Genomic DNA, 13,363 nt, shown 5'->3' on the forward strand with positions numbered 1-13,363 from the left:
AGCCACTCTGTGTCTTTTGATTGGGAAGTTTAACCTATTAACATTTATACTAATTACTGATAGGGAAGGTTCACTATAGCATTTTGTTTTCTGTCTTGTAACTTTTAGTCTCTCTTTTTTTTCTTTTTAGCTGTCTTGTATGTCATTGACATTTTTGTGGTGACATGCTTTTTAGTTCTTTCTCATTTTCTTTTGTCTCTCATCTATATGTATTTTTTATTGTTATCATGGAAGTCATATAAAACATAGTTATAACAGTCTATTTTAAGCTGATAACCAAGACCATTTTTAATCTTGGCACAATTTGGGGGAATAAGACACAACAAATGGATTTTTTAACTTCTTCATTTTAACCTTCCTTTAATCACTTTAATAGAAGTAACTAGAATTAGTGGATGTATATTTTATGAGCCTAATGCAACCAAATCCCAGTGGTATTTTTTTTAGAACTTGATGAGTGATTCTGACATTCATCTGGAAGCATAAAGGGGTAGACTATCCAAGAAATTTTGGAAAAAAATAATAAAGGGGGACTTGTATTGTTTAATATAAAACAATAAACCTACAGTAGCAAAGCTTTGTATTACGGGCACAAGCAGGGGAATGGAGTGGAATAAAGTGGGATGGGAAGGGATAGAATAGAATAGAATAGAATAGAATAGAATAGAATAGAATAAAATGCCCAAATCAGTGTATGAAGGTGAATTTTAAATAAATATTATTAGGATATTTGATATTTTTTTAAGATTTTATTTATTCATGAGACAGAGAGAGAGAGAGAGAGAGAGGCAGAGACAGAGGGAGAAGTAGGCTCCATGCAGGGAGCCAGATGCAGGACTCAATCCCGGGACTCCAGGATCACGCCCTCGGGCGAAGGCAGGCACTAAACTACTGAACCACCCAGGGATCCCCTAGGATATTTAATCTTTGGGGATAAATAGGTAGATGCATATATCCTACTATGTTCAAAATAAACTCCAAACAGAAAAAAATATTTACTTTATTTTTTTTTAAATATTTACTTTAAAAGATACTTTTAACTAAAAAGGAACTAAAAGAAAATGTAAATGAATAATGTATCATATTAGTGTGAGAAGCAATCAGTTAAAAAACCATTAGGTTTGACTCCCTAAAAACTTAAAACTCCTGCACATCTACAACCATTATAAACAAAAGCAAACAGCCTAAAACAGACTATTTCCCACATACAGAACAGTCCAGTACAGAATAGTCCAAGGATTATGTTTCCAATATAGGACAAAGGAACTCTTAGAAATCAAAGAAAAAATGTAAAAATAGGCAAAAATATATATATAAGCGTAGTTTCTGAAGAAGAAATAGAAATGGCCAAAAGGTATAGGAGAGATTATAGAACTTGGATGGCAGTCAAAGAAATACACATGAAAGCGACAGGGTTGCTGTTTCCACCTTTCAGACTGGCAAAGGCTCCGTGTTGGCACAGCCTCAGTGGCACACCCCACAGGTGGGAGCATACATTGACACTACCTCTCTAGGTGGCAGATTGTCCACAGGTATCAAGAGGCTTGACATTTTTTCAGAGACTTTGGTCCTAGCAATTACAATTCTAGGAATTTCTTCTAATGGAATAATCAGACATGCACATAAAATTATGTACACTAATTTCACCATAATATTTTTTGAGTTTCTTATTATAATGCATGATACATTACATAGAATTATTACTTTAACAAGTGATACATAATTCAAAGGATACTAAAAGGAAATAGAGTAAAAAGTAATTCTCCTTTCCTTCCAGTTCTATCCTCCACTTCTCCGCCATGGAGCAACCAGTTACTTATAAATCCTTCCAGAGATACTCTTTGTACATGTAAGAATAAACACATGCTTGTGCTTTTTATTTTGCTAATCTGTTTAATTTTGTGCTGAAAGTTGGTGGTAGCATGTTATATGTACCATATGGACCTTGCTTTTCTCATTTACCCTCAGAATGTGCTCCATTATCAGTAGCAGAAGTTAAAAAGCACAGATTAGTTGGTTTGAACAGACTCTACTACTTACTAGTTGGGTTTGAATAAACTCTATTTATTCTATGTCATCTCAGGCAAGTTTCTTAACTTCTCTGAGCCTTAGTTTTCTCATCTATGAAGAGTATAGTAATAGTCCTTACATTGTAACATTACTGAAATAATTCAATGAGTCACTATATAGAAAGTGCATAAAATAGCAACTGGCACATCTTACATAAGTGTTAGCTAGTATCTGTACAGATGGAACTGCAACCTTCTTTTTAACAGCTGTAGAATATTCCACACTGGAGATCCTATCCTATTTTGTCCCATGTTAATGGACAACTAGATTGTTCTACCATTGCTGTTGCAAACCAACTGCAGTATTTGTCATGACACCTTTTTAAATAATATAACATAAATGTCCAAAGTTAGTTTAATTATGGTATGGTACACATCTACCCAGTAGAATACAGTACAACCAAGCAAAGTAAGGTTGTCAAAGAGTATCAGATATGGGAAAATGTTCACATATATTTTTTAAGTAGAAACAAACATTTTTAATATTCATTTTTTCCATTATTAACATGATATAGATAGTAGAAATTGGGAAACAATAGAAAAGTATAAAGAAAAATAACAACCTAGTCCTAGGATCCAGAGATTGCCATGCCTACTGCACATATTGGTGAATTTTATATAATCTCTCTCTGAAAATTTTTACTAATTATTTTATAGGGATTATAAAATTATTTTATAGGGATTAGTAGGGATTGCTACCTTCACTAAAAATGTCTGGGAGCTAAGAGTTGGATTCCTCAGATGGGGGGGTTGGCCATGTGTGGGTGGCATAGGTTAAACCAGTTTGGAGGAAGAGGCTTGCTGTGGGCAAGAGGGCTTCTCAGGAAGTAGAGCTGCTTGAGCTGACCTCTCTCTGAACAACTGTAGGAGCTGTTCCTTACTAATAATACCTCAGTCATTTTCACTGTTCTGTTTCCTTTCATACATTCATTCATTCAGTAAACATCTGTCACAACAAGCCTGTTTATACCAGACGCTCCTCTGTCTTAGGGACTCAAGCATGAGCAAGATGATTTCCAAGCCTGTACCCCTGGAGCCTACATTCCGGATCTTGTCCAGAAACACATGACAGAGTTACAGGCATAGGGCATGTGCAGTGTCTGAGATGCTTCACCAGATAGTGACCACGGGCACTTCTCCACAGATCTTCATAGTGGTATTTCTTGTGGCTGCACAGTATTCTATCCAGCTGCTATGTGGTACTTTAATTAACCATTCCTACTCTATTGGACATTCACATGGTTTACATGAATACTTCACAGTCTTCAACACGTCACTCCTCTGCTTTTCAAATGGATTGTTCCAGTTTACAGAGTTACCAGCCACGTGTGAGCAAAGGGGCCTGGGCCATCAAAACCTCACCACCATTGGCTCTCTGTTTTTATTTCTATCATTTCTATTCATTTAATAGGTAAAAAACTGGTCTTCACTGTTTAAGTGTTCATTTGTTTGATTACTGTAAAATTTTAACCTTTACTTCCTCTTAAGTGCATTTTCTGTTTAAACCCTTTATTCTGTTACCTATTTGGGCTCTTGCTATGAAAAACAGACTCTGTACAGGGATGGCTGAGAGCTCCAATTCTAGACTCTCACAGACCTGGTTTCTGTCCAGCCCTGTTACCTAGGAGCTGTGTGGCCTCTGACCAGGGGTCTGGGACATGGTGAGGCCAGGAGGGTGTTCCCAGCACAGGGACACTTCTTGGAACCTGAGTCATGGAGAATTTAGTGGCCTAGGTATGTGTCGGGCCTTACCTAATAGGCCTGCCACGAGTATCCTTGGCTCACTTTGGAATTTTCAGAAGTGCAACCTTTGGAGTAATGGCAGGCAGCACAAGGCCTCATATCTATTTTCTCCCTGGAAGTAAACCCCAAACCCAGAAGAGGACTGGGGAGAGGCAGAGAAGGGTAGTGGGAAGTCTGGGAGTGCAGCAGTCAGGCACTTCTGGCTTTGAACCCCAGCACCCTCACTGCACAGTTGAAAGTGCTCTGAGTTTCCGTTTCCTCACTGGAAAATGGGGTGTCATCTGGGCACTGCACACTGGGAAGGCCAGTCAGTATCATGTCAAGGGCCTCTGGCAAGCAAGGCACCAAACTAATGAGGACTGTTAGGAGCCAGCAGTGTATAAAGGAAACACACAGTACCATCATGGAAGGACGAGATTGGAATTCCTCCTGCCCAGCTTTTAGCCATCCACCCTTGCTGCTCCCTATGATTCCTCACCATTGCCAGTCGTAGGCTGCCCCAGGAAAAGAGCTTTCAAAGGTGCATTTCTTTCAGAGTGCCAGGTGCAATTGCCAGGGGAAATTATCACTTGGAACTAGAATAGGGACTGACTGGATATCTCAAAAGGTGACTCTTTTGATGACTAAGTCCTTTTTCTAGGAGAAAAGGATGTTTGGATTCTCAGCTGCCACATCTGCTTTTGAACTCTGTGCGGTCTGTGCCCTGGCCTCTCCCCACTCCAACAGCCCCCTACACCCCCTGTTTTATTCAAACAGAGGAAAGTTGTGTTTGTTGACCACTCTTTCGGGGTGGGAAAGGAATGTAATGTATGCATAGACTGCCCAGAATTTCCTGTTAGACACCCACTCCAAACCACGGCCCTGGGATACATTCCAGAGATTGCAGCCCAGTCCTACAAGAGAAGAAAGGGTGCATTCATTTAAATGCTGGGCCATTGGGAGGAACTCCCCCTCCCCCCCTTAAAAAATGATGTTCAGCTCTTTCTGTAGTAGTATAGTTTTGAATTCAGCTGCACGGTCTCTTCATGTGCTCTGACATCCCCATGTGCAAAGAAGCATCTTTTCCTTGGGAAACTCCGATATGTGGTTTTGAGGCCTTAACAGCACTGGTGTCCACATTGATGCTTGGACACACTTTTAATGTTCTGCTGTGAACACTCAATGATACAGACCTGCTGTGGAATACCTTTCTTGACAAGAAAGGAGCTAGTTTTCAGGGCAGGTTTTGGTGCTTTGACACATTAGCAGTAGACTTCGTGTTAAGTCACTTTTCTCCTAGAAATTCTGTTATGTTGAGTCTTTGGCCGTCTGTCCTCTGTGCTGGCATGTAGGCTGGCTTGACACTGTGGAAATTAAAGGCAAACCTTTGTTTTCTGTAGCTGCCAAGATGCAGTTTCTTCGCTTGGGGAGAAACTTGAATTATTGGGGATGGATGGATTCATAGTAGCAAACATTTCCACCTATATTCCAGCTTCTCTGATCTTCATTGTGAACCCCTTATGTCATTGTGGGGATGTGTGTGGGGCAGCGGGAGCTCCAGGTCAGATCTGAGATGAGAACAGATGGGTCGCAGTATTCACAAAGGTGAATATGTGAAGCTCTGAGTCTTTGTAGACCACAGAGGTCCTAGTCTGAAGCTAGGAGTTCAGGATGATGGAACCAGAGCCTCCCCACATCTTTAATCTAAACCAGGTCAGAACCCAAGAATTGCACATTGTTATGTGCATACACAGCTATCACACGGATTAAGAAACACTGGCAGTTTAGGGTCAACATTTCAGTTTCTGGATGCAGAAGAGGACCAGTTAGGTCAGGAAGTATAAGCGGATGACTAGAAATGCCCTCTTTTGGCTGGTGCATACCAAGTCCTGATGGATCCACTTGCACCTTTCTTCTGTTGCCATAAGCACAGTTCAATAGCTCTTTAGACCAGTCCTCTTGATAACCACTGAAGGACCGAACCTCACTGTCCACCTTGGTGGACTTTCCCCTGAACATTTCATGTTTTTAATTATAACACTTTCTTTCTAACCATATTTCATATAAGAGTTCCAAGAAAAGGCCTGAGTACTAGGGTTAATGTTAAGCTTCAATGTGGAGCTGCTTTTTATTGTTTAGTTTCCCACATTATTATTATGATTATTATTATTATACAAAGAAACCTTCACTGGATAGAAAGTAAAATTTTTAGGAGCTACTTCAAGTTCTAAGTTTAGAATTCACATACCCAAAACCAAAACGGGTCTGCCTCCATGTTTTCTCATTAAGCCAGGCTGTTTTTATAAGAACTGTTGTCTGGATACACGCTAACTTATAAATGTTCACAGTGAGACACTGATCAGTACCTAAAATCAATCAATCTTTTGTTGCTATATTTTAAGCTACTGGTAGATCTTTTCTCTTGAACAAATATGCGTGTTTTTGCTGCATCGACACAACAGCCTTTTCTGCAAGGGTAGATATGAAGATTCCTATATTAGTGGTGTGGCTTAAGTCGATGAAGTCACACTGGCTAACAAGTGGCAGGGTGAGACTTAAACCCCAAATAGAACTCCAAAGCCCATTTTCTTTCCATGTGACTTATATATATTTTTTACTTTATTGTGTATTTTTTATCTCCATGTAACTTGTATTTAAAGTCAGGTTTTAAGTAAGAGATTTCCATTCAGTACCCAGAAATGGTCCATATCTCTGATTTGCAAATTCAGTATCCTCTTTGATGCAGATCGATAGCCTGTATCAGTCAACTTAAAATTTAAGCTCAGTGGTTCCAGTTACAGAGGTCAAACCGTGACATTTGTGGTACAGATCTGCTCACACCACTCCCCATTTCTGTAGAGTCAAATACAAACTCATTACCATGGTTTACAAGGCCATCCATCATCAACCATGTCCCCAACCCCCTCGCCACTGCTCTGATTTTTCAAATACCTCATGCTGTCTTTCACATCAGGCCCTTTGCACGTTGCTGTTTCCCCACTTCCCTGCCCCCTCCAACAATTTTATGCACCTATTGGCCCGGCTCAGAAAGCACTTCTTCTAAGAAATCACTTCTACCCACTCTCAAATCTGGACTGCACACCCTTCTTTGGGCCCCGTCAGTGCCCTGTGCTGCCATCATTGCAAGACACAAACTTCTCATCCAGCCTCTCTTGCACTAGACTTGAGGCTCATGAAATGGGGATGGTGCCTTGTGTGGTTCACCACTGTTTCTACACTGCCTTGCCTGGGAGCTTACATGTTCAGTAATAAACTTTTCCAGCGCAAATAACGTAAACCTAGAGAAACAGATAATTTATATAACTGAAAATTCCAGGAGGATCTGGCTTTAATGAAACCAAGTCCCCAGAAGGTTTTGTCAGAGATCTGTCCCTCTCCATGTCTCAGCTACTTTTTCCTCCGCGTTGTCTCATGCTCAGATAGATGCTTCTCACTTGGTGGCAAAGGAGCCACCAGGGGCTCCAGGTTTACATCCTACCCACTTGGCAAACCAGCAAAAAAGAGAACATCCTTTCCAATGGCTGTAGCCTGAATCCTGGGGCACACCCTCCTTGGCCCAGGTTCAGTCAAATGCCCAACCCTAAGCCAGTCATGTGGCTTGGATTGGCCAGGCCTTGGATAATTGCTGGAAAGCAGTTTGTAAGGGGAAGACAGTAGGGTTATAAGACCCAGACAGCCAGCATCTTGAGCCCTTTCAGGACCAAATGAGTGCTGAGGGTAGGGTAAGGCTGATGCTGGTCCTAAGCAACTCTATTCATTTCCCTTGCTAACCTGATTTTGAGAGCACCAGACCAGTCCAAGAGCAATTAGAAAATTAGAGAGCCCCTGCCTCAGCCTTGGAAGTGAGACCACTTCGGGCGGCTTCACCTCCTGGTGCACAGAAGGGAGGTTCTAAATTGGGCTGTCACTTTCCTATCAGGGGGTGATGGCCTTCCTAGGGACTCACTCCCACAGCTCTGTTTGTCGCTTCTACGAGTAAGCCATCAAATGGTAGAAACTGTAAGTAGCTCACTGGTTCCAGGGTCAGGGTTGTTTTTTTTGTTTTGTTTTGTTTTTTTAGCATATAAGTTAGTTTGTTAATTTGTTAGTTTGTTGTGGGAAAAATGTATGTGACCTGAGGATGAAAATGGGATCTGAGGGAGGGTGCTTTTTGCAGAGCTCTTTACTGCCCAGCTTGAGCATTAGCTACTCAGTGTCTCTGAGACATGAACAAATAGCTTGTTTACTTGCAAGGAAATGTGCTATCAGCTAGGGAAGAGACCATTTTATTTCTTCCTCTGACTAAATTATTTGAGTGTGGCATAACAACCAAAGCACTCAAAGTAACAGCAAAACAGTTTAACCAATCATACATATTTTTTTAATTAACTATTTATTTATTTATTTTGTAGAGGTAGGGAGGCACAGGGAGAAAGGGAGAGAGAGAATCTTAAGCTGGCTCCACGCCCAGCACAGAGCCTGGTACAGGGCTCCGCCTCACAACCCTGAGATTGTGACCTGAGCCCAAATCAAGAGTCAGATGCTCCACAGACTGAGAGCCACCCAGATGCCCCCCAATCATTTATACCAAATATGAGTTTATTGCAGTGGTTTTCTCTCCATTTGGCATGTTCCCTCATTGATCTCACCTGGTCTGTCAGGACTGTTCAACATGGCACATGGAGAGAACACATACTTTGGAAACAGTCCCCCTTGGGTTTAGATCCTTGCACGTGCAATTCCTAGTTTATTTCCTCAGCAGTAAGATGGAAGCAGGAATGTCGATTGCCTTGGATAGTTGTGAGGGTTATGTGAGATGAGGATTGTAAAGTACTGGAATTTAGACGCTGGCCCTCAGGAAACAGTGGTCATTATCACTCCTTGCCCCCTGCTGCTTGGAAGGCCTCTGTGCCCAGTCGTCCCTGTGGCCTGGCCTGGCCTGGCCTGCCATGGGGGGCCCCAAGTGAGAAGACTGGTGCCCTGTGATGTGTACCCACACATTCTCAAGGAAGATAAAACAGCCAGCGTTTCCAGGAGTTTATGGTGCTAAATCTCGTTAGTGAATCAGGACCTTAAACTCACACTTAGTCACTCACCCAAACCCAAGCTGGAGTCATCCACACCTGTGGGGTTGCTGGCAAGAAATTTTTCAGTCCTTTTTCATGTGAATTTCCGTGTAAATGCATTTGATTTTGCTGCTGGCAGAAGAGTACCCCAAGACATTTAGCAGAAGTTTTATGATCCCTTGAGAGTGAAGGTGCTATACAAATCCCTCAAGCACACAAAAAGAGGAATCATGCCAAAACTGCTTTTGGGAAGAGATAAACTCCCAACAGTTATCATGTGGACTCAGTGATTTCCTACATTGGTAATTTCCCATTAACCCTGAGCACGGGCCCTTTGTGGCTTCTGCTCAGTACTGTTGACCCGCCCAGACATGGTATGTGGTGGGACAGCCCTGGCTGCATTCCCGGGCACTACTCCTGGCCCTCCAGGTTGTCATTCTCCTCCCGTAAGGTGTGTTTTTCATCTTATACTAATTTTTGCCTTTTATTTCTGACTTGTGGCAGCTCGTCTTGAGACATGGATAACAGAAAGGATAACATCACTCCCTTGGGTGGCTTAGTCCAGGCTGGGAAATGAGTCCACGGCACAGGATTGCCCTGGATTTCAGGAGGATGGGCTTTTCCCAGGCCAGCCCTGCTCCAGCCAGAGCACGTGTTCGCTGTCCCACATCTGCTGATTATATTTTAAGTGTAATGGAAGACTCCAGCCCCCCCATCAATTTCTTGACAAACCACAGAGTCTAAGAAGGAGTCTTCTTATTCCCTTCTACATCTTATTTCTTAATGAAGTTAGTCTTGGAGTTAGAGTGTTCAAGAACCTAGTTTCAAAGTGACTCTTTCTTGGTACCCTTCACAGAGAAATGCTTCTCAGAGAGTATAGAGTCTGACTTCTGCCTGAAAGGATCTCTGTTTTGAAGTCATGCTTAGTCTTGGTTGGAAGACCATATTGCTGGGTTCAGGAATGCAGATGGTGCTCGACCCTAAGGATGGGTCAGTTAATGAGCCAGCAGCCCCCACTGGGCTGTGGTCAGAGGAATACTGTCTGGCCAGCAGGATCTGACTCCATCGACCAGTTGGCCCTCTAGGAATCCCATGTGGAATAACAATCCTTTAGAGTAACTTCCTGGGGCCCCTCCTCTTCTCGTGCTCAGTAGGTCTCCTAGTATCAGGGCTCTAGGGGGGCAGCTGCACGTTTGGGCTTTTACCTTGCATGACAACCATGACAACCACATGCTGCAGTTGGCCATTGTGCTGTTTCTCTTTCCAGCATCTCAATGCAACGTCAGCTTAAAGAAGCAGAGGAGCCGTGGAATCCTCAGCTCCTTCTTCTGCTGCTTCCGTGACTACAATGTGGAGGCCCCGCCCGCCAGCGGCCCCAGCGTGCTTCCGCCCCTGGTGGAGGAGAACGGTGGGCTTCAGAAGGTCAGTGCCAGAGGACAGGTGTGCACTCACCAGAGCCTCAGTAGCTGTACAGCTGTCCCATCCTTCGTGAACATCCTGAATAAGAGTCTGTAATAGTATGTGTGCAGCCATTAACTTACAGATCTAAAATGGCTTGAAAAGTCATCTTCACTCCCCGAGGATATCTCAGTCATTCCCATTTAGCAACTGAAGCACATATTTGATGAGAGTTATAAGAATCACTTCACATTTTTATAACATTCTGTCTTGCTGCATGAAACGGAAAGCTAAAGAACCAGTAGTAGAGAAAGGCATGGGAAGACAAATGGAAAAACAGAGGCATACCAAAAAACCATTTATACTTAATAATAAGTATAAATGGATTTAACTACTTTGTTTAATAACAAACAGATTTATGTTCTTTTATATCTGTCAGATACAAAATTTAAGTCAGATTTTCACAATATATTAAAAAAAGCACAACTAAACTCTATCCACATGCTGTCTAATGGACGTATCCTAAGCAAAGTGACTTAGAACAGCTAAAAGTAAAAGGATGAGCAAAGAAGATGTCACACAAGTATAAGAGAAAAAAAAAAGGCAGGATTGCAGCATTCATTCAAATAGAATTTCAGGTAACAATCACTGAAAAAGGCAAAGAAGGGACTCGAGGATCAAGTTCCACATCGGACTCCCTGTGGGAAGCCTGCTTCTCCCTCTGCCTGTGTCTCTGCCTCTCTCTCTGTGTCTGTCATGAATAAATAAATAAAACCTTAAAAAAAAGACAAAGAAGATTATTCATTCTGAAGATAGTTGAGATTGAGGACACAAAACCCATCAAACTTAATGTCCCAAATAGTGTGACCAAAGGACGTGAGCAAGCATTTTGTAAAATAAATCCCATTGGTCAATAAACATGAAAAAATGTTCAGTATGGTTAGTAATCAAAGAAATGCAAACTAAAACAATGAGATGGCCTTTTCCATCTATCAAATTATTAAAAGATATTTATAAAGATAGTATTTGGATTTGGATGAGGGTAGCATGGATAGAAGGGTAGAGGAGAGGGTAGAAGATATAAATGGGTTATTGGTAGCCATGTTAATTGGTTACACCTTTCTGGAGGGAAATTTGACAATATAATCTTAAAACCTTAGCAATTATTTACTGACATAATTATAGATGTGCAAAGATTGAACCATAGAGTACTGTCCAGCATAGATTTTAATATTGCAGAATTGTAAACAACCTGATGAGCAACAATAGACAATAAAAAAACTAATAGAATAACCATGCAATCAAATAATGTGCAGCTGTTAAAAATAATGTTTCATAAATATAACTGACATAGGGAAATGTTCACAATATGTCATGTACAGGATAAAAAACTCGTAGGGGAGTATATTTACAAGTATACATGTAGTCATATGCACACATACACACACACACACACACACACACACACAGGCATCTATAAGACTAGAATGGTATATGCCAAAATATGAAGAGATTATCTCAGACTGATGGGATCATATATTGGATTTTCTCCCCTTTTCTGTGTTTTACTTCTTTCTTTCTTTTTTTTTTTTTTTCTTTTCACAATTTTCACAAAATAAGCTTAAATTACTTCTGGGATTAGAAAATAAATCATTTTAAAAGTATATATCAGTGTAAGGAAAAGGATTCTGGGAAGGTGATAACCTGAGCACATGGCTCTGGCCATTTAAATTCTCTCTCTGAATAAACACAGGTGAGCCTGCTTGAAGAACCTGGAAAGTGTATTAAGGCCTCTAGTTTTCCTGACATCACCAGTGGAAAGAGCAGGCACAGGATTCATCCTCTCTAGTCCTTGGTGAGAAGCAGGGAACTACCAACAGAGGGAAATGCCTGCTTGTCTTAGAGTTCTAGGACAGACACTTCAAGCAGATAGTCTTGTGAGGTCCACCAGCCAGCAAGAGTTGTGAAGCCCACTTAATGTGTGTGGTCCTTGGAAGGCCTGTACTGATAAGCTGAGTTGCTTTTACTTCTTGTACCCTAAAGGAGCCCACTAGTGCAGGGACTTTCTTCATGTCCTTGTGGTTTATCAATTTGGGCTCTGCTGGACCATGAAAACATTGTTCCTTGTGGGGCCTGGCATTGCTCTCTCATTTGCCCCTGCTGAGAAGGTCCAAGTTGAAAAACTGGAATATGAGGCTCCTACTGGGGTAGAATTAGTGGAAGAGATAGAACTTTTTGTTTTAAGGTTTTATTTATTTGAGAGAGAGAGAGAGAGAGAGAGAGAAAGCATGAGTGAGGAGAGGGGCAGAGGAAGAGGGAGAAGCTGACTCCCCACTGAATGTGAAGCCTAATGCAGCTTGGTCCCAGGACCCCAAGATCATGACCTGAACTGAAGTCAGATGCCCAACCTACTGAGCCACCCAGGCACTCTGAAGAGACCTTTAGTAGACAACTCAAGAAATGATATTTCGAGAAATGAATTTTGAGTACAAAAGTAACTTTTAGAATTTAAAAAAGAAATCCCCCCCAAAAAATAAAATAAAATAAAATAAAATAAAATAAAAAATAAAAATAAAAAAGAAATCCCGTGATGTCTAAATTTAAAAATTCAGTAAAAAAAAATAAAAAAATAAAAAAAAACTGAGAAAAAGGAGAATGAGGATGGTCACTGCTGAGAACTGAATTAATGTTCTAGAAGAGCAAGTAGAAAAGATATCTTATAGTTGAGACCAGAGATATAGAGATAATAATTGAGGGGGGTGGGAAGAGGCATCCAGGAGACCTAATAGCAAGTAACAGGAGTTCTGCAAGACTTCTCGTTACACTTAAGTTTTCAGAATTTCAACAGCATATATCTAAGTATGTGCTCCTTGCAAGCTACCAAAACAAGATATTTTCAAAAGAAAGAAAGTTATGCTAGTACCAGACTTCTCATCAACCATATTGAAAGCCACAAGACTATGAAAAAAAAAAAAAATCTACAGGCTACTGAGAGAGAATTCCAAACCAAAAATTCTATGTGTGGCCAAGATATCATTTATCTATTAAGGCAAAGGAAGTACATTTTCAGACACATAATGATTCAAAGAAGGGAAAAAAGAAATCTGG

The 13,363-nt window shown here is 41.1% G+C and overlaps 1 protein-coding gene across 4 annotated transcripts in view; it reads left to right on the plus strand.

Annotated features, from left to right (window-relative positions):
* CTDSPL (CTD small phosphatase like) overlaps nucleotides 1-13,363 on the plus strand; it is a 115,139-nt gene that overhangs the window by 69,890 nt on the left and 31,886 nt on the right. For all 4 annotated transcript variants that reach the window (XM_025461315.3, XM_025461316.3, XM_049099648.1 and 1 more), the window contains exon 2: nucleotides 10,125-10,279. In XM_025461315.3, the coding sequence (XP_025317100.1) occupies nucleotides 10,125-10,279 (155 nt within the window). The remainder of the gene's footprint in view (nucleotides 1-10,124; nucleotides 10,280-13,363) is intronic.

The sequence above is a fragment of the Canis lupus genome, chromosome 23, assembly GCF_003254725.2.
Source record: "Canis lupus dingo isolate Sandy chromosome 23, ASM325472v2, whole genome shotgun sequence".
Taxonomy (NCBI): Eukaryota; Metazoa; Chordata; class Mammalia; order Carnivora; family Canidae; genus Canis; species Canis lupus.